This window comes from Pleurodeles waltl, chromosome 10, assembly GCF_031143425.1.
Source record: "Pleurodeles waltl isolate 20211129_DDA chromosome 10, aPleWal1.hap1.20221129, whole genome shotgun sequence".
Taxonomy (NCBI): domain Eukaryota; kingdom Metazoa; phylum Chordata; class Amphibia; order Caudata; family Salamandridae; genus Pleurodeles; species Pleurodeles waltl.
This window is the reverse complement of record NC_090449.1, coordinates 330,695,302-330,716,952: the sequence shown is the minus strand read 5'-3', so window position 1 is coordinate 330,716,952 and position 21,651 is coordinate 330,695,302. Positions and strand designations below refer to the sequence as shown.

Sequence of the window (21,651 nt, the reverse complement as noted above, 5' to 3'; positions counted from 1 at the left end):
CCGAGGTCAGAGGATGAAGTAGTAGTTGCAGAGGATTCCTGCTGGAAACTTGCAAGTAGAATCTGAGGAGAACCCACAGGAGAGACCCTAAATAGTCCAGAGAGGGGGATTGGCTACCTTATCAGGTATGGACCTATCAGGAGGGGTCTCTGACGTCACCTGCTAGCACTGGGCACACAGAGCCCTCCAGAGTGCCCCCACACCTTGCAAAGCAAGATAGCTGGAGTCTTGGACGCACTTGAGGAGCTCTGGGCACCACCCCTGGGGTGGTGATGGACAGGGGAGTGATCACTCCCCCTTTTCTTTGTCCAGTTTCGCACCAGAGCAGGGGACAAGGGGTCCCTGAACTGGTGTAGACTGGTTTATGCAAGCAGGGCACCATCTTCAAAGCATTTCCAGAGGCTGGGGAGGCTACCACTCCCCAGCCTGTAACACCTATTTCCAAAGGGAGAGGGTGTAACACCCTGCTCTCAGAGGAAATGTTTGTTCTGCCTTCCTGGGACTGGGCTGCCCAGACCCCAGGAGGGCAGAACACTCTCTGTAAAGTGGCAGCAGCTGTAGCTGCAGTGCAAGCCTCAGAGGGCTGGTTTGGCAGTACTGGGGGTCCATGGTGGAGCCCTCAGGATGCATGGAATTGTCTCCCCAATAGCAGATGTGGAATGGAGGACAATTTCATGATTTTAGGCATGTTACATGGCCATATTCGGAGTTACCATTGTTAAGCTACATATAGGTATAGATCTATATGTAGTGCACGTGTGTAATGGAATCCTCTCACTCACAAAGTCCGGGAAAATGGCCCTGAACTATGTGGGGGCACCTTTCTAGTGCAAAAGTGCCCTCATGCTTGGTAATTTTGCACCTAACTTTCGACTAATCCAGTCTCTCATGTTACTCTGTTAAGTCCCAAGTCAGGTGACAACTGAGATAACTTCGGAGGACGACTAAAAAGGGAAAAACACTTATGGTTTCTTTTAAAACGCCTTACCAGTTGACTTGAGTAAATGTTGAAGTCTGGCAATTAAGTAATACATGTTCGCGCACCATCGCTCTGTTTACGTAGTCAAATAGGACCGTAGGTGTTCGAGGGAGAACTACTGTTTGCATTCCCAGTTCGCGCGTCCTGGTGAACACAACACCTTCAACCTACGCCTCTCCTCGTGTCCCGAGCTATGGGGCTACTGTTATTAACTGTTATACTAGTGTCGCTAACTCCAGGTCCAGCAAAAAGCGATAATCTTCTTATCGAGCTCATCAGCTCTCTGCAGAAAAGCATATCCTACCTGGGCACCGTTTACAAGGACCAAAACCTCGATGGAATAGTGGGATTCCAGCTCTTTAAAGGTAACTTGAAACTCTTTCTATTTTTGGAGTGAAAACATTTTGTTTCAATACCTATGGTTATTAGGGGCGGGGGGATGGGGGGACATCTCTAGTTTCTCACATGGATGGGAGTGAAAAATTATACTCTGTGGGCGAGACAGCGGGACATATTGAGTCTCTGAAACGTGAGTAGTGTCCATTTGAAGGCTGCTTTTTCAGGATCTGTCGTCACAAAGTACAAGAGTGCTGAAAAAAGATAAAATAAAATGTTAAATTATGCCGCAAGAACATGTTAAAAATAAAAAAATTGAAGGGAAACTGTAGATTTTTTTATTGCAATTATCGAAGGTCACACTGTGTGAAAAAAAAAAAAAACGTACGGCGCTATTGGTTACTAAATCATGTCAAAGCCAATAGGTCAAGAGTGGAAGTGCTTCTTCATTGATTGGCCAGTTGGACCTAGATGAGTAGGTGCCCCAATGGTTTGGAGAGTGGATGAACTCATGAATGCATGGATGCGTAAATTAAAGACCACTGAACATACAGAGGGACATTGTGGATGGCAAAGATTGTATTAACTTTGGACCATGTCCCGAATACGTATGCGTAAAAAGAGATTACGTCTGCCGAAGAACACGGAAAGAAATAAACACGAGCTGCACGGAAAATCAGGTGCAGGCACCAAGGAGATTGTACGGGCACAATACACAGTATTAATATCAGAGCACAGTGGGGTGTGTCAACATGCAAGCCAGTGCGAAACAGAATGATAGATGAAAATGAAGCCGTGTCGTTTTAAATGTTAATATTTCATTTTACTCTTTAATTGGCGTTCCCCGTCACAGACCGAGGAGGGCTAGGCAGCACAAAATAATAACAAATTCAAGGCTCAAATAGAAGTCTGTGTCCACACCATGAAGAGTCTGTCCTGTCGGCTGGAAACTCCTTTAGTGACAGCAAACAATAGCAACATCTTAGTAAATAACTGACATGTTTTTAACACACCTCTGGCTTCTGTAGACATGACGCTTTCATGGCAGATGTGGTAATTAGGGGTAGATATGGTCCAACGTGCGGAAATAAATCCCAGAGGTACTGGTTAAGATGGAACACAACCTCAGGACTTCTTGACCAGCAAACAAGAGTTAAAGATGAAGGTTATCGAGACATTCTATGTTGAGAGTAGGGCTCATTTACTAGCGCCTCATAACAGTGCCCACAACAGTCGTTTTTTTCACTGATTAATCAATGAGTGTCAACCATAAACCTGTCAAAATGTATTCAGTAAACACCGCACCATACAGATTTTGATGCGGTGATGGCAGTCCCGTAGAAGCCTTTGCATGGGCTCCCTATGGGTGGCAAAATAAATGCTGCAGCCTTAGGGATCCCCTGTAACCCCAGTGCCCTGGGTACCTAGGTAGCATATACCAGTGACTTATAAAGGGGCACCAGTATGCCAATTGTGGATGGAATACTGGATTACCAGTATCCTATAACAATAATTTAAGGAAGAGTACATAACTACTAGGGTCCTGACTAGCAGAATCCCAGTAGACACAGTCAAACACATTGACAAACAGTTAACCATGCTAGAAAGAGGCTACTTTCCTACACTGAGCATTGAGGTTTTGGTCCTTCTGTAGTCACACACTTTTTGCTTAAATTAATAATGACAATAATTACATATTGGTAAGGAAGCTTATTAATTATGCTTTGGTTAGTTCGTTGAATAAGCTCAAAGGCAAATACTGTTGGTTGTAAAGTAAAATAATGGTCTCCTCAGCTCTGAGGTGAAATCTGGAGTGTTTGAAATATAACCTATTCTCCTGATTGAGAGACATAGGGGGTCATTCTGACCCCGGCGGTCATGGACCGCCGGGGCCAGGGTTGGCGGGAGCACCGCCAACAGGCTGGCGGTGCCCCGCAAGGCATTCTGACCGCGGCGCTTTGGCCGCAGTCAGAAGAGGAAAACCGGCGGTCTCCCGCCGGTTTTCCGCTGCCCATAAGAATCCTCCATGGCGGCGCAGCTCGCTGCGCCGCCATGGGGATTCTGACACCCCATACCGCCATCCTGTTCCTGGCGGCTCTGCCGCCATGGGGTGTCGTGGGGCACCTAGGGGCCCCTGCAGTGCCCATGCCAATGGCATGGGCACTGCAGGGGCCCCCGTAAGAGGGCCCCACTTTGTATTTCAGTGTCTGCTTTGCAGACACTGAAATACGCGACGGGTGCAACAGCACCCGTCGCACCTTCCCACTCCGCCGGCTCCATTCAGAGCCGGCGTCCTCGTGGGAAGGTTGATTTCCACTGGGCTGGCGGGCGGCCTTTTGGCGGTCGCCCGCCAGCCCAGTGGAAATCCCAGAATCACCGCAGCGGTCTGACGACCGCGGTGCGGTGTTCTGGCGGGGGTACTTTGGCGGGCGGCCTCCGCCGCCCGCCAAGGTAAGAATCAGGCCCAAAGTGGCTAATCCTGTCTGGTCTGTGTATTTGTTGTACACCAGTGTTTCGAGGGTCCCCACCTCCAGAAAGATTCTAAGGGGCATATTTACAAGAAAGTGGCGCATCACCTCTGATGTGCCACTTTTCTTGCATCGCCCTGCGCCCCCTAACGTCACCATGGTATCGATGTATCTACTATACTGCACACCATGGTACACGTTAGAACAACAGTGTAATAATTTATGATGCTATTATGGCCCTTTGCTGGAATAGTGCCATAAATTATGGCGCTAGTCCAACAAAGCACAGGGAGGCCCATTGTTTATTATAGGAGCGTCACTGTAACACCTGCACTGAGCAGGCGTAAAAAATGACCCAAAAAATGGTGCAGTGAAATCTTGTAAATTTCACTGTACCATTTTATTGTGCCTTCCTGCGTGGGAGTGCCCCCTTGCATACATTATACTTGGAGCAGATATAATGTGGCGCAATGCGTTACAAAGTGGCGCAATGCATACATTGCACCACTTTGTAAATATGCCGCACATTGGGGGACCGTCTTAACCCCTCCATAGCATTAAAAATAAATGATGCTAGGACAGTGCAAGAAGGCGCAAGGGACTTGTAAACATGCCCTTACATTTTTTTACTCTACTGGAAAATAAATTCATCCCCCATAGCTATTCTCCATACCATTTGTGGTGTTGACTTTAAGGCCACATTTATACTTTTTTTGCGCCGCATTTGCGTCATTTTTTGATGCAAAAGCAGCACAAAATTACAAATATAATTGCATTTTGTAAGTTTGCGCCACTTTTGCATCAAGAAATGATGCAAATGCAGTGCAAAAAAAGTATAAATATGGACCTAAGTCTCTGAAAGTTGAACAAAAAGCATGTGCTCATTTCGCCTTTTTTGGTGTGATTGGTTTGATGCAGCAGGAGTCCTTTTAGATTAATAAAACAGAAGTCACTAAAACCAAACCTCCCCAAGTGAGCCAAAGGATCAACTGCAATGTTTACAGAAAAGACATACTGCCTGTGAAAAACTGCACAGCTCACTCTTCTACAAGCCCTTTGTTGCCGGATTTTACTCCAGAATCACTGGTTGAGGCTAGGGGCATGACTACTACAAATCTGAGACATCCCACTTTTTCCACAGTTTTAAGGGTTAGAATTGTGGTGAAATAGTTAATAGTAAGCAGAGCGACCACATACCAATACTGTAGTACTGATGCCCCCTCTTATATTAAGCCACAGCGACCCTCTAAAAGCGGCTTCACGTGGCAAAGGTCGACATTTTTCAAAGACGTTTAACAATCCTAGACAGGTTTCGCCCTGTTTCAGGCTATGGCATTATAGCGAGATAATAAAATTAAGAAGCTGCTATTTCATAATGGGCTTGATTGCCAATGTTTTTTTTTTCCATGTGTACGTATGACATTGCCTAGAAATGCACGAGGGAGTCACGCCTACATCAGTTGTACCAGTAAGTCACATTTCCTGTCGTACGTTTGGGATTCAACTTCAAGCTATTGAAAGTGCGAATAGACAGAAAAGAGTCACACAGGAGATTGAGTAGGCTGGGCGCATGGCAGCCTCCTGTCCCTGGCTGGGCTGTTTCTTATTATAAGTTGCATTTGTATTGTCTCTTATCTGCAGGCCAGCGGGTCCTAAGTAGTCTAGGGCCAGATGTAGGAAGCGTTTTGCATGGTGCAAACAACAAATTTCGCTGTTTGTGCCATGCAAAACGCACATCGTGATGCTCATTCCCATTTTGCGAGTCGGTAACCTGGTTACCGACTCGCAAAATGGGAATGCGAGTCGCAAATAGGAAGGGGTGTTCCCCTTCCTATTTGCGATTCGCATCACGATGTGGAATTGCTTTGTGACCGCGAACGCGGTCGCACAGCAATTCGCAGTTAGCACCCATTTCAAATGGGTGCTAACCCATTTGCAAAAGGGAAGGGGTCCCCATGGGACCCCTTCCCCTTTGTGAATGGCTCTAAAAACTATTTTTCAGAGCAGGCAGTGGTCCTACGGACCACTGCCTGCTCTGAACAAATGAAACAAAAACGTTTCATTTTTTTGGTGTATTGCAACTCGTTTTCCTTTAAGGAAAACGGGATGCAATACAAAAAAAAAACTGCTTTATTTAAAAGCAGTCACAGACATGGTGGTCTGCTGTCTCCAGCAGACCACCATCCCTGTGAGTGCTGCGAATCGCAAGGCGGTCGCAAATTGCGATCCACCTCATTAACATCAATGAGGTGGGTCTTTGCGACCCCTTTGCGAATTCTCAGGTGGTGTCAGGGACACCATCCTGCATCTGGGTTTACGACTCGCAAATTGCGAGTCGCAAACCCAAACATACGTACATCTGGCCCCTAAAGAGTTGACGCACAATAGGACTTTGTTAAAGATCAGCGTAGGGGAAAGCATTGCAGTGCAAGACCATTGTGCCAACCTCAATCCACTCTGACCGCCTGCTTCCCTCCACACTGGGATTCTTTATGTGGTTACCACGGGGCGTTTTCTAAAACTACCAATTCGAAAGTGGTAGCCAGCTCCTCAACTCGATTTAAACGAACAAGTGTTTCAAAATATGCCCAAAAAACGGAAAACGGAGTGTTTTTGTGGCATATTTCGGAATCTCTGAACATGTTAACTAACGATGTTGAAATATCGAGCTTGTTTTGAATGGTAATTATAATTTTTTAACCTTAAAAGGATTTTCAGAAATCTTAGCTGAGTGAGCAACGCCAGTGCTTTAAATGGAAAAATAGAAGTGCAGGTACTCTGTAATAGAGTACCTGCTTGTTTCTGAGAAGTGCCGGTACTCTCCAATTAAAAGTATTACGTTTTTCTTCAGATATGCCGGTACTCTCCCTCTCAAAATAAAAAAGTGCCGGTACTCAGTACCGGAGAGTACCGGCCCATTTAAAGTACTGAACAACGCGTTTATTACAAGCTGTGGTCTTGTCGCTCTTTGCTTTTGGGATGCGTTTAACAACGAGGCTTCACTTGGAGCGCTGCTCCTACGTCATAGGATACGCGTCATGTAGAAGGGGGTTCAGCAGTTGCTCCTACGACATGTCTTTTTACCTGAAGAACTTGAGTTCGAAATCTCGCAGAGCAAACTCAGCATTAGTTCTACCGAGGTTGACCTTTATTAAAAAGAGCAACAACATCATGTGCCTACCCAATAAGGTAATAAGTTAACCTGGGTAGAAATCGGATCACATTGTCATATTGTTATGTTGGCATCCAGCTAAATACCTTTAAGTCCTTCGTGTAGTATTGCTTTTGAATTGCTGTACGACTACATTATCCGAAAGCAACACCTAAAATGCAGCTACAATGAACCACCGAATAGAGCACCTCAAAGTTAAATGTATTTGTTTTAGAACGTTTATGCTAACATATATGTACAGTCTATGAATGAGCACGTATTCAAGTTGAGAAACAAAGAATATCCAACAACACGTTTCATGATAGCAAAAAACTAGCGTTGGTAAACCCAACAAGCCTGGCCGGGGCTATCTCGTGCAAAGAATAATATATTTATTTGATATTTCAAGAATGTAGGACAAAAAGAAAAAGAAGAAAATAAAACATGTATCCACCTAAACATGGCCATTATATACTTGTATTTAAAATAACATTTAAATAAAATTCACTGTTTTTGGATGTTGTGAGGGCGGAGCAAGTAAAGCAAACATTAGTGTGGACTATTAGTGGTGACAAATAAAGAACCAGAATGCCCTGACAATACGAGAGGATGCATTAGGAGCAAAGTTGACAAAACAATATGCTAAAGTATAGCTTATCGATTTTTATTTTAGAAAAAAATCAAAATTTGAAACACTTTACCAGTCCCTTCAAAATTTCAAGTTCTGTAAAGTTTTTTGCATAAAATGTTTTCATTGATTTGCATCTCTTTTCTCTAGTTCTGTGTATTTCTCAGGGTTTAAAGCATATAAATTGCATAAAGTGGATTCTTTAGCTTCCAATATGATTCATTGTGGATCCACGGAAGTCAAAAGGTTGAGAACCACTGCTTTAGAGGGGTAAAGTGTACTGCCCTTCGACGGTACTGCTGTAAATGGCTAAAAAATATAACATACAAGTGTATTAGGTTCCAGAGGTGTTTTCATGTTCTTCATGTTATTTTTGTAGATGAAGCATCACTCTGAATTGACCTTTTTCACTGATCAATGCAAGTGTCCAGTGATTAATTTGAGCTGGTGGGGACCACTGCACTAATTTCTGGTGATCAGCACTTATTTTTCCGCTTCACACATTTAAGGAGAACAAGAAGTGAGGGAACAAGCAAAGCAGTAAGACAGAGAAAGACATAAAAAAAACGTAATTAATGGAGCAAGCAGGAACCTGTAATAGTGAGATAAAGGGGCAGGCAGTGTCTGCTACTGCATTAAAGAGGCATGAGTTCAAGGTTGAATTTGGGCCACAATTATGCCCAGGTGACCAAAAAATGTGTCTCGCATCTGCAGATCATAACCTTTCCCAGTTCACTGCTCATAATGGAGCTAAGTGTTGGCAGACATGTGCAGTAATGAAGATATTCTAAAGCTTATAGGGCCAGTTTTTAAATTGGAAATTAAATTCTAATGGAAAATAATACGTTGGAAGCTCAAAAGTTAAACAAAAAATCCAGGAACTCATTTTTGATCTTATTTTATCCATACATTTGTTCTGGATGTTATGACTATTATCCACTGGGACACAGGACATGGCACAGACCTAGACTGTTTTTTCCACTCACCCTAGCCTTTTTAGATAACAACTTATTTTTTAAAGTACTTAAGTGAGGCCTTCTAGTGCTCATAGACTGGTGAAGGGTGCCTTTTTTGTTTTACCTGCTGCTAGGATTACATTCCAATACAGGTAATTATGCTATTGTGCAAATGCACAAATAAAAAATAACCAAAGTATGTCACTTTTCTCACATACATGCAGTGTTATACAGCACAAAATTTTGCCCAGAGGGATTGAAGGGTTTTACATGAGCACCCATAAACATTACAGATGTTTGCTTAGAATCACAGGATGTTAAGTAAGCTGATGATGACACTCAAACTTGGTTTACCGGTTTCAAAGTTGGCTAGGGTCACAATCTGTTCCTGTTGACTACAGTAATTGACTTAAGGCAGGCAACAGAGAACAGCAGATACTAATTTATTACTGCCTGTAACCGGAGCCCTCTTTCTGGCCCTCACTAACCCCTCACCACTCTCCAGTCCTCTCCCCTGCCCCAGTCCCCTGCAAAGCAAGTGCTGATGGCTTCCCATCAGCAGCTCCTGCAGGCCTCTTCCATACCAGGAGGGAGTCAGGGAGCTGGCACTCCTCATGATTTGATAGTCAGAGCAGCCCATTGTCATTCTGCCTCTCACAATAAGGCAGCCTGACTTAGGGCCTGATTTAGAACTTGGCAGATGGAATACTCCATCACAAATGTGACGGATATCCCATCCCCAGTATTACGATCCCCATGAGATATAATGGAATTGTAATGAGGCAGATGGGATATCCATCATGTTTGTGTCAGAGTATTCACCTCTGTCAAGTTCTAAATCAGGCCCTGAATGTGCATCAGGTAGGGCTTATACATATGAAAAGGCTTTAACAACAGCATTTAACGTTGTGTCCTTGTGATGACGACTGAGACAACCACCAAAAATGGCCCACCAATGGCTCTCAACCACAGGCCCATTGGCCGATGGCCAATTTCCCAGCTTTGCAACTCTGAGGCTGCATGAGGTAGATTCAAGACAAGGCAACATTGGTATTGGGCATACTAACAATTAATTGCACCTGCTGTGGGCTTCTGAGCAGAGCTGTGGGCACCAGCAACTTTTCTTTTACAAATTAAGCACTGCAAGTGGCCCTCACAGTGCAAAATAAAGGTGGCTGTGCATACTGGTGCATTTACTAAAGGTACACAGATTTCAATCCTGATGGACTTTTCCTCCTTTGCAGGATGATAAGATGAGCACAGTTAAGTTGAGTGACAATAGACATGTTATCAGCATCCAAAAACTGAATTGGCAGTAATCGTATGTTTTTTAAAAACTCTGTTATGATGTTTTTTTCAGCATCAAACCCAATACTTAAATTTAGTATGCCAGAACCTCCTTCTCCCTATAATCATACAAGTTTAAGCAGCATTTTTAATGTATGACTGGAAATATTTCAACTACTATACTCATATGTAAATTTGGCTGCAAATATGTATTCTATTCTCAATTAATGTCTGAATGTATTAATGTCACAAACCATTCCTGCTGGGTCTCAGTGCACTTTACTAGAGAACAGTAATACTACATAAATAATTTCATTTTTTACGTTAAGTTTGGAAGCTTTAATCAGGCAAAAGTCAAATAACATACTTTCTTCAATTCACATAGTTACGTTGCTATAGAGTCTGTTCATTTGCTCTGGCCCTCTGGCCCAAGGCCAACCTCCACACTGGACTTCACGCCATCTCCAACTGGATGGAAGCAAGCCGCCTCAAGCTGAACTCGGAGAAGACCGAGATCATCATCTTCGGCCCCAACAGATCAGCATGGGATGACTCCTGGTGGCCTGCCACTCTGGGGTCGGCCCCAACGCCCACCACCCATGCATGCAACCTCGGCTTTATACTAGACTCTTCGCTCTCTATGACCCAGCAAGTCAACGCCATCTCATCCTCATGCTTCAACGCCGTTCGCATGGTCTGCAAGACCTTCAGATGGATCCCCGTGGAAACCAGAAGAATGATCACCCATGCCCTCGTCAGCAGCAGACTGGACTTCGGCAATGCCCTCTACGCGGGAACAACGGCCAAGCTCCAGAAGAAACTCCAGTGCATCCAGAACGCCTCAGCACGACTCATCCTCAACCTCCCTCGCCATGAACACATCTCAGCCCACCTCAGAGACCTCCACTGGCTCCCTGTTAACAAAAGGATCGACTTCAAACTCCTGATCCACGCTCGCAAAGCTCTCCATGACGCCGGACCTGCCTACATCAACGAGCGTCTCAACTTCCACATCCTGATACGCCAGCTCTGCTCCGCCAACCTCGCAACCGTCTCCCGCATCCACCGTACCACAAAGGGCGGCAGATCCTTCTCCCACCACGCCGTCAAAACCTGGAGCTCCCTCCCCTTCAACCTACGTCCAACCAGGACCTCCTGACCTTCAGGAAACGCCTCCAGACCTGGCTCTTCGAGCAGTAGCGGCCCCCCCAGCGCCTTGAAACCCTTCAGGTGAGTAGCGTGCATAACAAATAAGTGATTGATTGATTGATTGAGTGGCCTTCTGTAGCAAGATGAGGTGTATGGAACACACAAGATGGCTGCTAGGGACTAATGTCTCAATTTCTCAAAGCATACCTGCCACCATTTTAGTGCTCAGGTAGGACTAATATGGGGCATATTATAGAGCCCCTGGCACCTCCTTGCGCCACATTAGCTTCATGTTATTTTATGCTAATGTGGCCCAACAAGGCCACAATCACCATGGGAAGGGGGTGCATGGGGCCGCAAGAAAAGAGCTGCCACACGTATTGTAGCACCACTTTTCTTAATTCTGGCCCTATATTTTTTAGTGCTGTGATCCTCTTTTCGCACGACCTGCCACAAACTGGTATGACACATTCGGCTTTCTAGGATCAGTACACCTCAAAGAATGGAAGAGGATAAGGTCTAAGAAAGTTTGCGAACTCCATTGCATCATTATGCCCTGTTCCTTTCTAGAGGTGAGTGGGCACGGGAGTTTCTTCATGAAGTTTTGAAGACTGCATTTGTAATGTGAAAACGTTAGTACAAACTTTGAATAAAGAAAAAAAAATTCTGATTTACAATTCAGAGCTTATAGTGCTTCAGTGATAAATGCTCAATCTTTAGAAAAGCATTATGCATCAAATACTGTATAAGTTTGAAGCAGTGCTTAATATACAGACATTTGCAGTGCCCCAATTTTATTTCTTAGGGGGCATCTGCTGATGCTGCCAATTGCTGGGGTTGTTCAATACCAAAGCTGCCTTATCATCAATCCTCCGTATTCCTCTTTCATGCACACTCTACACCCTGTGGGCCTGATTCACAAAGGTCAACGTACACGTTTGTGTAGGTTTACTCTTTTCCTGTAATTACAAAACTGCAGTTTAATAGTAACTTTTCGACTGCAGAGACTCTGCAGTCAGAGTGGTGAACTCTGCATATAAAAAAGATAGGACAGGCCTATTTTTTTATGTGCGGAGTTCTCCAACATGAGTGCAGCGTCCATAGTGCATGCCTTGGTGAGTTCTAAAAAAACATTTATTTTTTAGATATTTGTGTGTGTTCTTTCCACATGAGTTTCACAAACATGCGTTCCCTCTAGAGGTACTCACGCTGTCCTGTTATGAAACATCATAACTGGGATTTGCTATGTAGGGGCATCCACGATGCACTTGTGTTTAGAGAGTGGTGGCTGTCTTCTCAACCACCCATGCTAATAGAGACTTTCAGTGGTGGCAGCCTAAATTTGTAGTCTGGAGGACTGTCCATGTCTCTTGTACCTCTTCGGAGGGACGGCGTATCAGCTTCCTTGATGTAAAGTCTGTAGAGAGACTTCCTTAACTAGAGTCTTCATTCTCCATTATGATATCTCAGACATGGATGGAGATGACCTGCATGCACCAATGTGTAGGAATGCCTGAGTAGTTTCACCAATGTGCCACGAAGGGTGTATGGTAGAGTATGTTGGACACAATATGTGGATGCCTCATGGTGCTTTGATCAATTCTTATACTTACCATTTGGTTGTGGGCGAAGGTCCCTTTCAGGTAACGGTTCGTTATTGGTTTCATCATGTAGTAGTGTTTTGTTGAAAGAAAGTGGCACACATGCTTTCATGGTTAGGGGAGAGAATTTGATATAACGGCCAACGCTGCTGAACTTGTAGCTACAGAAGAAAAAGGTTCAAGTCTTGGCATCGGCACAACATCTTGTGATTCTGGGAAATTCACTTCAACTCCCTGTGCCTACTTTTTGTAACATAACTGGAGCTCTTGTAAAGTAGGCCTGGGTGGAGTGGGTATAGCCACGCTACGTGGAAGTTGGTGAAGAGACAAAAAAAGTGCAGCGCTATGTGGAGTTCTGCTAGCGTGGGGAGTTTTCGGTTGCACCAGTTTGCGTTACGTTTGAAGTCAAACATAATGCGAAGTACGTACTCAAGTTTAAAATTGCACGCAAACGGCACCATGCAGTTTGAATGGGTGCGGCCATCTTGTTTTTCACTCTGTTTTTGGTACTGGGACTTCTACTTCAATCTGCCCTTGTTCTTTGGAATCCTCCACCCCATACTTGATTTACTCCTATTTTTTAACTTATTGTATTAGTATTCCTTTTTGGGTCTCATTATTTTTATGGTGTTTTATTTTTTTGTGTGTTTTTTGTGACTTTTTGTGCTTTTGTTTATTTTTCCCTTGTTTCCTTCCTTTTCCTCCTGTTTCTTTTCCTATCCTACCCACCCAGTACCATGGCAGAGTAGCAGGTCCACAGTGCCTGCCTGCCTGCCTTGTGGGAGGTGCCACTGTCAAGTAATACAGCCTCATCCGATCGTCAGCAAGGAGGAGCAGACAGGACAATTTTTTTATGTGCTGCGCCACCTCTCCTCCATGCTGGCAGCAGATGGCAGGCCTGTAAGTGATTATCCCCTGCAGATGCATCAGCAGCGCTGGGCTATGGTGCGCCGGTTGGTCAGGGCTGCCACTGAGGTCCAGCGCATCACCCAGCAGCTGACGCACCGCTGAGCGATATCATCAATCCAGAGCAGGACCTGCTCGACCTGCTAGACGTGGAGATCCCGGGGCCTGGTAAGTATTATATTTTTATTATGTTTTTGTTCTACAAAGCTAACTTTTTCCAAATAGCATGCAGCTTCCACTCAGAGGTAAGTTACGTTTAGTTTACGTGAAGATTATTATTTATTAAATTAGGCAGTTAGAGCTAGGCAGGACCTTGGCGCTCTATCATTATACTCGTAGTTAGGCAAGCGCTTTGGCAGATTATTTAAGAAGCCATTGCAATGCAGACTCCTCTGCCCTTCTGACTCCATAGTGAATTAGTGATATCAGTGAGTTAGCGTTCTCTGTGACTTTATGTAGCTTGTACAGCCCCAAGAAATTTCACAGTGATGCGAGTATGCATGCATTACAGAAAAGGGAGACTGAGTTGGTCCATCAAGTGGCTTGAGAAATGAGAATAGAATGATATATCATTCATTGCAATGCATTAGTTCTAAATGTGGATGTTCTTAAGTAATTGTGGAAAAGGGATTTTAGGAGTATAGCCAAATCAACAGTAGTTGATCATACTAGTAAAGTACCATAGGTGATTTGATTTAAGTACAATGTTATTGCATTTGCTTGCTATAAAATAATTTTGTGGAGATTCACGGTACCACTAATGTCTTTTATTAAGTTCTTTCTAATCTTACATCAGCACCCAAGGGCAAGAAGAAGGGCACTGCACCAGTGGGTCCGGCAGGAGCTGGGGAGGCGCTGACCAACATCACTGATGCTGATGGCTCTGCTCATTCCAGTAAGTCCTAATATTTAATATTATTATTATTATTTCCCCAACTTTTACCTCTCCCCACTTTTATACTACTTTTCATTTTGCATGGTTTACTTTTTTATACTGTTTCCCTTTTTTTCTCCAACTCCCCTATCCACGTTTTGTTTAATTCCTGTTATCCTTGCATTATGTTTTTTTTCTGTTTTTCATTGACCATTTTGTATTCCATCTCTTTGTTGCTCTGTGATTCTGAGTCATCGTCAATCATAGGCTATAGCTCTGCCCCTCTATTACACAAAGCTTTTGGTTGGTTTGTCTACCTGACTTTTCTAACATTCCAACAAAATGCACAGAGTGATATTTTTAACTGAAGATATTGCAGTGCTAACCAAACTATAACGATTGTGGCTGCATTTTTTTCATTTTTATAAATTAAGAATAGGATCTGGCATCTAAAAACTGTATACTGCTTTTTTATAGCCACACCAACCATCAGTGGAGGAGCCTGCTCGAGATCGACCACTGCAGGAGCAGATGCAGCAGGGGGAGACACGACGACAGGGACGGGCACTGGTAAGTCACATTGATTGCCTATTGACAATTACTCTTACTCACTAGCTACTTGGGCGTTTTCATGATCAGATTCATGAATCCCCTGCATTACAGCTTCAGCATTGTTTAGATTACTTATGGCCTCTACTATCTGCAACTCAGCAAAAGCACACATAAAATATGCTAAAAGTGAATGCTTGGTGGAAACGGGAAAGAACGGAAGGTTTAAAGAAAGGAAGGGTGAAAAGAGTGGAAGGAAAGGATGCGTGGGTGGATGAAAAAGGATGCGTGGATGAGTGTTGGTATAAGGTAAATGGGTGGATGGGTGAAATGATGATTGAAAGAAAGGGTGGATGTTGTGGGTACTGAATGAATGGATAAAGGATTGTGAATTTAGGTGGAATACTGGATGAGAGAAAGTAAAGCTCAAATCATGGTGCTACATAGGGGAAGAATGAAAGGATGATTGAATAATTGATTGGATGAATAAAGAAGGGAGCTCTTCTTCTATAGATAGATCTCTGATGCCCCTCTATTCTTCTATACTGGAAGCTCTACCCACCTGCCTAATCCATCTGCTTTACTCTGCAGTAGAATAAGTAATTTATTTACTTCTCTTACTGCTCAGTGCATCAATTTGTTGGAAAGAATTTGTAATGGTGGGCGAGACCAGTGAGTAAAGTGGAACTAGTAAGAGCCCGATTTGATTTCAAGTTTGGTATAGAGGATACTCCGTGACGAACATGCCAAATATAATCTATATAGCCCATTCCTTTCCTTATAGTGCAGTGCATCATTCCCCCCATCTACTTACAGCAGACAGGATAAAATGTATCTGCATTTTATGTATGACATGTGTGATGTATCTTATATTCTTTAATCTGTCTCTTTGGAGTCAGGGTAGAAACTAAACTAATTGAAAGGCATGTGGGGAAGAGCAGGGCCACTGGAATAAAAGATAGATAACTACAGCTGCCCGAGATGCAGATAGTACCAACATACTTTTGGTGCTAGCTAGCATGCCTCCATGAATTTGGCACAACAACTTGTACTGCATAGTGCATAATGCCTTACTCATCATAATGAGAGGTAATTATTTTTTATTTTTCCACTAAATGTGTCTTTATTTACTAGAAGAGCCTTTGAAAGTATAAAATGAAATCACCAGCTTTTTATATGGTCTGTTAGAAATGGGGTCTCTAGTTGGAAGAGGTATTCACCTTTGTCCAAATTGGGACCACAAACCTAGTCAGGGTAAGTTACACACAATCCAAATTATTCTGTGCCTTGCACTGAGCAGTCAGGCTCTAATTAGAAGGCAATGTGTAAAGTACTTGTGCAATAAACCATACAGTAACACATTGAAAACAACACAAAAATACACCACACAAGTTTAGAAAAATATAAGATATTTATCTGGTTAAATTAAGGTCAAAATAATAAAGATTCAATAAGCACAGGTTGAAATATCAATTTTGCAATGTTAAGAAGAGTCCTAAGTCTTAAAAATAAACAGTTGTCTCTTGTGCACACAAAGTATCTGGTTTGTGCCAAAATTACACGTCTGGAGACCGCAGAGGAGCTGCGTGAAAAAAAAAAATGTGTGCGTCGGAATCCCCGACGCGGCACAGACGATGCGTAATTTCTTCCCATCCTGCAAGGGCTTTGCGTCGATTTCCGGCGTTCAGTCTTGGGTCCTCACTGCGATGTGGGTTTCTTTTGACGCCCATGGACGATGCATGGAAATCCTGGGAGTGTGGAACAAAGTCACAGGTATCGCGTCAATCCGATAGGCAATGCGTCGGAGTTTCTGTCACACGACAGGGACAAGGGAGCTGTCAACCAGCCTAGCCAGATGTGGATTGGAGACAGGCTGTAAGGCACAGATGGATTTTAAGTGCAGAGAAATGTTCACTTTCTAAAAGTGGCATTTCTAAAATAATAATATAAAATCCAACTTCACCAATAAGCAGGATTTTCGATTACCATTCTGGTCATACTAAATATGACCTGGTTACTCCTTTCTGATCAGAATCTACCACTCAAACAGTATATGAGGATAGCCCTAATATGAAAGGAGCAGGCCTCACAGTGGTGGAAAACAAATGTAGGAGTTTTCCACTACCAGGACATATAAAACACACATGTGCATGTCCTTCCTTTTACCTACATAGCACCTTGCCCTAAGGGTTACCTAGGGCCTACCCTAGGGGTGACTTATATGTAGAATTAGAAAAGGGGGAGTTTAAGGCTTGGCCAGTTCTCTTAAATGCCAAGTCAAAGTGGGAGTAAAACTGCCCACACACACATTGTAATGGCAGGCCTGAGACTTGGTTAAGGGGCCACTTATGTGGGTAGGACAACCAGTGCTGCATGCCCACTAGTAGTATTCAATCTTCAGGCTCGGGCACATGTAGTGCACTTTACTAGGGACTTACAAGTAGATCAAATATGCCAATTGGGTATGAACCAATGTTGCCATGTTTAAGGGAGAGAGCATATGCACTTTAGCACTAATTAGCAGTGGTAAGGTGTGCAGAGTCCTAAAACCAGCAAAAACAGTGTCAGAAAAGTTGAAGGAGGCAGGCAAAACGTTGAGGGATGACCACCCTAAGGCTGTTAGGTCTAACATGTGTTCCCCCTAGCTGAAAGTTGGAAGTGCTACCCAACCCCTTTTGAGCTCTCATTGTTAAGGCAGAAGTATCTGGAGAGATCATCAGCACTAGCGTAGTCAGTCCCTGGGTGATGCTCCACCATAAATTCCATTCCCTGTAGGGAAATGGACCACCTCAAGAGTTTAGGATTTTCACTCCTCATCTGCATGAGCCATCTGAGTGGCCCGAGGTCTGTCTGAACCCAGAAGTGAGTTCCAAACAGGTATGGTCTCAGCTTCTTCAGTACCCAGACCACAGCAAACGCTTCTCTTTCAGTAGCACTCCACCTCTGTTCCCATGGTAATAGTCTTCTGCTAATTAAGACTACTGGTTGGTCTAGGCCCTCCTCATTCAGCTGTGTTAGAACCGCCCCTATGCCATGCTCTGAAGCGTCTGTCTGAACAATTAATTCTTTGGAGTAGCCATGGCTTCCTTCAGGGAGTCAAAGGCTTTCTGACAAGCCTCTGTCCAATTCACCAACCTAGGTTGTTTCTTAGGTGTGATTTCTTTTAAGGGGGCCACTATGGTGCCATAGCCATTAACAAATCTGCGGTAGTACCCGTGCAGACCCAAGAAGGCTCACACTTGTGTCTGGGTTGTAGGTGGTTGCCAGGCCTTGATTGTCTCAGTCTTGGCATAGAGGGGCTGCACCTTGCCACCACCTACTAGGTGTCCCAAGTACACCACAGAACCCTGCCCAATCTGACACTTACAGGCCTTCATGGTCAGGCCTGATGCTGCAGAGCCTAAAGCACCTCCTTGAGGTGGATCAGGTGTTCCTTCCAGCTGGAAGTGTATACATCAGTATCGTCTAGGTAGGCTGTTCAGAAAGCATCGTTGCCAGCTAGGACTCCGTTAACCAACCGTTGGAAGGTAGCAGGGGTATTTTTCAATCCAAAAGGCATTACTCTGAACTGGTCATGTCCCTCAGGAGTAGAAAAAGCAGATCTCTCTTTAGCCCCCTCAAGCAAGGCAATCTGCCAGTTCCCTGATGAGAGGTCAAAGGTACAGAGGAATTTGGCAGCGCCTAGCCTGTCTACGAGCTCATCAGCTCAGGCGATGTGGTGAGCGTCTGTCTTCATGAGTTGAAACCCCGGTAGTCCACGAAGAACCTAAGTTCAGGCTTGGCACTGGGAGTGGCCGCCTTGGGGACCAGCACCACAGTAGTGGACCAGGGACTGCTGGACTTCCCAATCACCCCAAGAGCCAGCATCTTGGCAACTTCTTCCTTGATGCTAGTCCTCATCTTATCTGACAACCTGTACATTTTGTTCTTTACAGGGGGACTGTCTCCTGTGTCAATTTCATAGACACACAAGTGTGTGAGTCCAGGGGTGAGGGAAAATAGGGACGAGAACTGTTCCAATAACTGGTAGCAGTCCCCTCTCTGATCTAGAGTCAGGAAGTCAGAGAGATTGACAACCTCCACTGACCCATTACCTTCCTTGACAGAGAGGAGGTCGGGGAGAGGTTCACTCTCCTCTTCCATACCCTCATCTGTCACCAGAAGCATGCTGACCTCAGATTTCTCAAAATGAGGCTTCAGTCTGTTCTGATGGAGTACCCTTACGGGGTTTCTAGGGGACTTGAGGTACACTACGTAAGTGGCTTCCCCCTTCCAGTACTTTATTTCAAATGGGCCAGTCCAGTAGTCCTGGACCACTAGGCTCTACTGGCTCCATCACCCATACTTTGTTACCAGGTTGAAACTCTGCCAGGGTGGCCTTCTGGTCATACCATTGTTTCACAACCTCTTGACTGGCCTCAAGGACGCTCTTGGCCTTCTTCCAGAAGCGTTGCATCTGGTGGCATAGGGTCAGCATGTAACTGACCACATCCCAGGGGGATTCCTGGGAGCTTTCCCCCACCACTCTTTTACTATGCTTAGGGGTGCCCTGACAGGGTACCCCATAGAGAAGTTCAAAGGGGCTGAACTCCATCTTTTTCTGGGGCACATTTCTATAAGCAGAGAGAAGGCATGGCAAGAGGACATCCCACTTATGCCTCATGGACTCAGGAAGGCCTGTGATCATGCCTTTCAAGGTCTTTCAAGGACTTGTTGAACCTCTCCACAAGACCTTTGGATTGAGGATGGTAAGGGGTGGTGAATTGTTAGGCCACCCCACACGCATCCCACATGGATTTCATGTACGCAGACATGAAGTATGTGCCTCGGTCAGATACAATCTCTTTTGGTCAGTGTGAGAAAAGTGAAGGGCATGTAGGAGGCTGTCCTGGCTTGTAGTGGGTACCAAGGGGTACTTACACTCTGTATCAGGTCCACTTATCCCTTATTAGTGTAGAAGAGGTGTTTCTAGCAGCTTAGGCTGATAGAAGGTAGCTATAGCAGAGCAGCTTAGGCTGAAGTAGGAGACATGCAAAGCTCCTACTATACCACTGGTGTCATATGCACAATATCATAAGAAAACACAATACACAGATATACTAAAAATAAAGGTAATTTTATGACAATATGCCAAAAGTATCTCAGTGAGTACCCTCAGTATGAGGATGCCAAATATATACAAAATATATGTACACAATACCAAAAATATGCAGTAATAGCAAAAGGAAGTAATTCAAGCAATGTAAAGTTAAAGTAGATTGCAATAGGAGCACATAGGTATAGGGGCAACACAAACCATATACTCCAAAAGTGGAATGCGAACCACGAATGGACCCCAAACCTATGTGAGCTTGCAGAGGGTCGCTGGGACTGTAAGAAAACAGTGAGGGTTAGAAAAATAGCCCACCCCAAGACCCTGTAAAGTAGGTGTAAAGTGCACCTACAAGCCCCAGAGAGCACAGAAGTAGTGATAGGGGGATTCTGCAAGGAAGACCAACACCAGCAATGCAACAACAGTGGATTTTTGGACCTGAGTACCTGTAAGACAAGGGGACCAAGTCCAAGAGTTGCGACAGTGTCGAGAGTGGGCAGATGCCCAAGAAATGCCAGCTGAGGGTGCAAGGAAGCTGCCACCAGGTGGAAGAAGCTTTGTGTTCTGCAGGAACGAAGAGGACTAGGAACTTCCCCTTTGGAGGATTGATGTCGCACGTCATGAAGAAGCTTGCAGAGGTGTTCCCACACAGAAAGACTGCAAACAAGCCTTGCTAGCTGCAAGGGTCGCAGTTAGGGTTTTTGGATGCTGCTGTGGCCCAGGAGGGACCAGGATATCGCAATTTGGAAGAGGAGACAGAGGGGGTGCCCAGCAAATTAGGGAGCCCTCACAGAAGCAGGCAGCACCTGCAGAAGTACAAGAACAGGCACTTAGAAGAGGAGTGAATTGGATTCCACCCGAAGTCAGAAAAGGGAGTCCCACGACGCCGGAGGACAACTCAGAAGGTTGTGCACTGCAGGGTAGAGTGTCGGGGATGCAGGCTTGGCTGTGCATAAAGGAAATCCTGGAAGAGTGCACAGGAGCCGGAGCAGCTGCAAATCACACGGTACCCAGCAATGCAGTCTAGCGTGGGGAGGCAAGAACTTACCTCCACCAAACTTGAACTGAAGAGTCACTGGACCGTGGGAGTCACTTGGACAGAGTTGCTGAGTTCCAGGGACCAGGCTCATCGTGCTGAGAGGGGAACCAAAGGACCGGTGATGCAGTCTTTTGTTGCCTGCGGTTGCAGGGGGAAGATTCCGTCGACCCACGGGAGATTTCTTCAGAGCTCCTGGTGCAAGAAGGAGGCAGGCTACCCCCAGAGCATGCACCACAAGGAAGCGATACAAGGTTGCAGTAGTCATCTTTGCTACTTTGTTGCGGTTTTGCAGGCGTCCTGAGCAGTCAGCGGTCGATCCTTTGGCAGAAGGTGAAGAGGGAGATGCAGAGGAACTCTGGGGAGCTCTTGCATTTGGTATCTGAAGAATTCCCCAAAGCAGAGAAACCTAAATAGCCAGAAAAGGAGGTTTGGCTACCTAGGAAGGAGGATAGGCTAGTAACAGCCTATCAGAAGGAGTCTCTGACGTCACCTGCTGGCCCTGGCCACTCAGAGCAGTCCAGTGTGCCAGCACACCTCTGAATCCAAGATGGCAGAGGTCTGGGGCACGATGGAGGAGCTCTGGGCACCTCCCCTGGGAGGTGCAGGTCAGGGGAGTTGTCACTCCCCTTTCCTTTG

The 21,651-nt window shown here is 44.9% G+C and overlaps 1 protein-coding gene across 1 annotated transcript in view; it reads left to right on the top strand.

Moving 5' to 3' along the window:
- The first annotated feature begins 1,093 nt into the window (after positions 1-1,093).
- Positions 1,094-21,651, top strand: part of C10H16orf89 (chromosome 10 C16orf89 homolog) — a 640,978-nt gene continuing 620,420 nt past the window's right edge. The window contains exon 1 of the mRNA XM_069210520.1: positions 1,094-1,344. Coding sequence (XP_069066621.1) covers positions 1,173-1,344 — 172 coding nt within the window. The 5' untranslated portion in view covers positions 1,094-1,172. The remainder of the gene's footprint in view (positions 1,345-21,651) is intronic.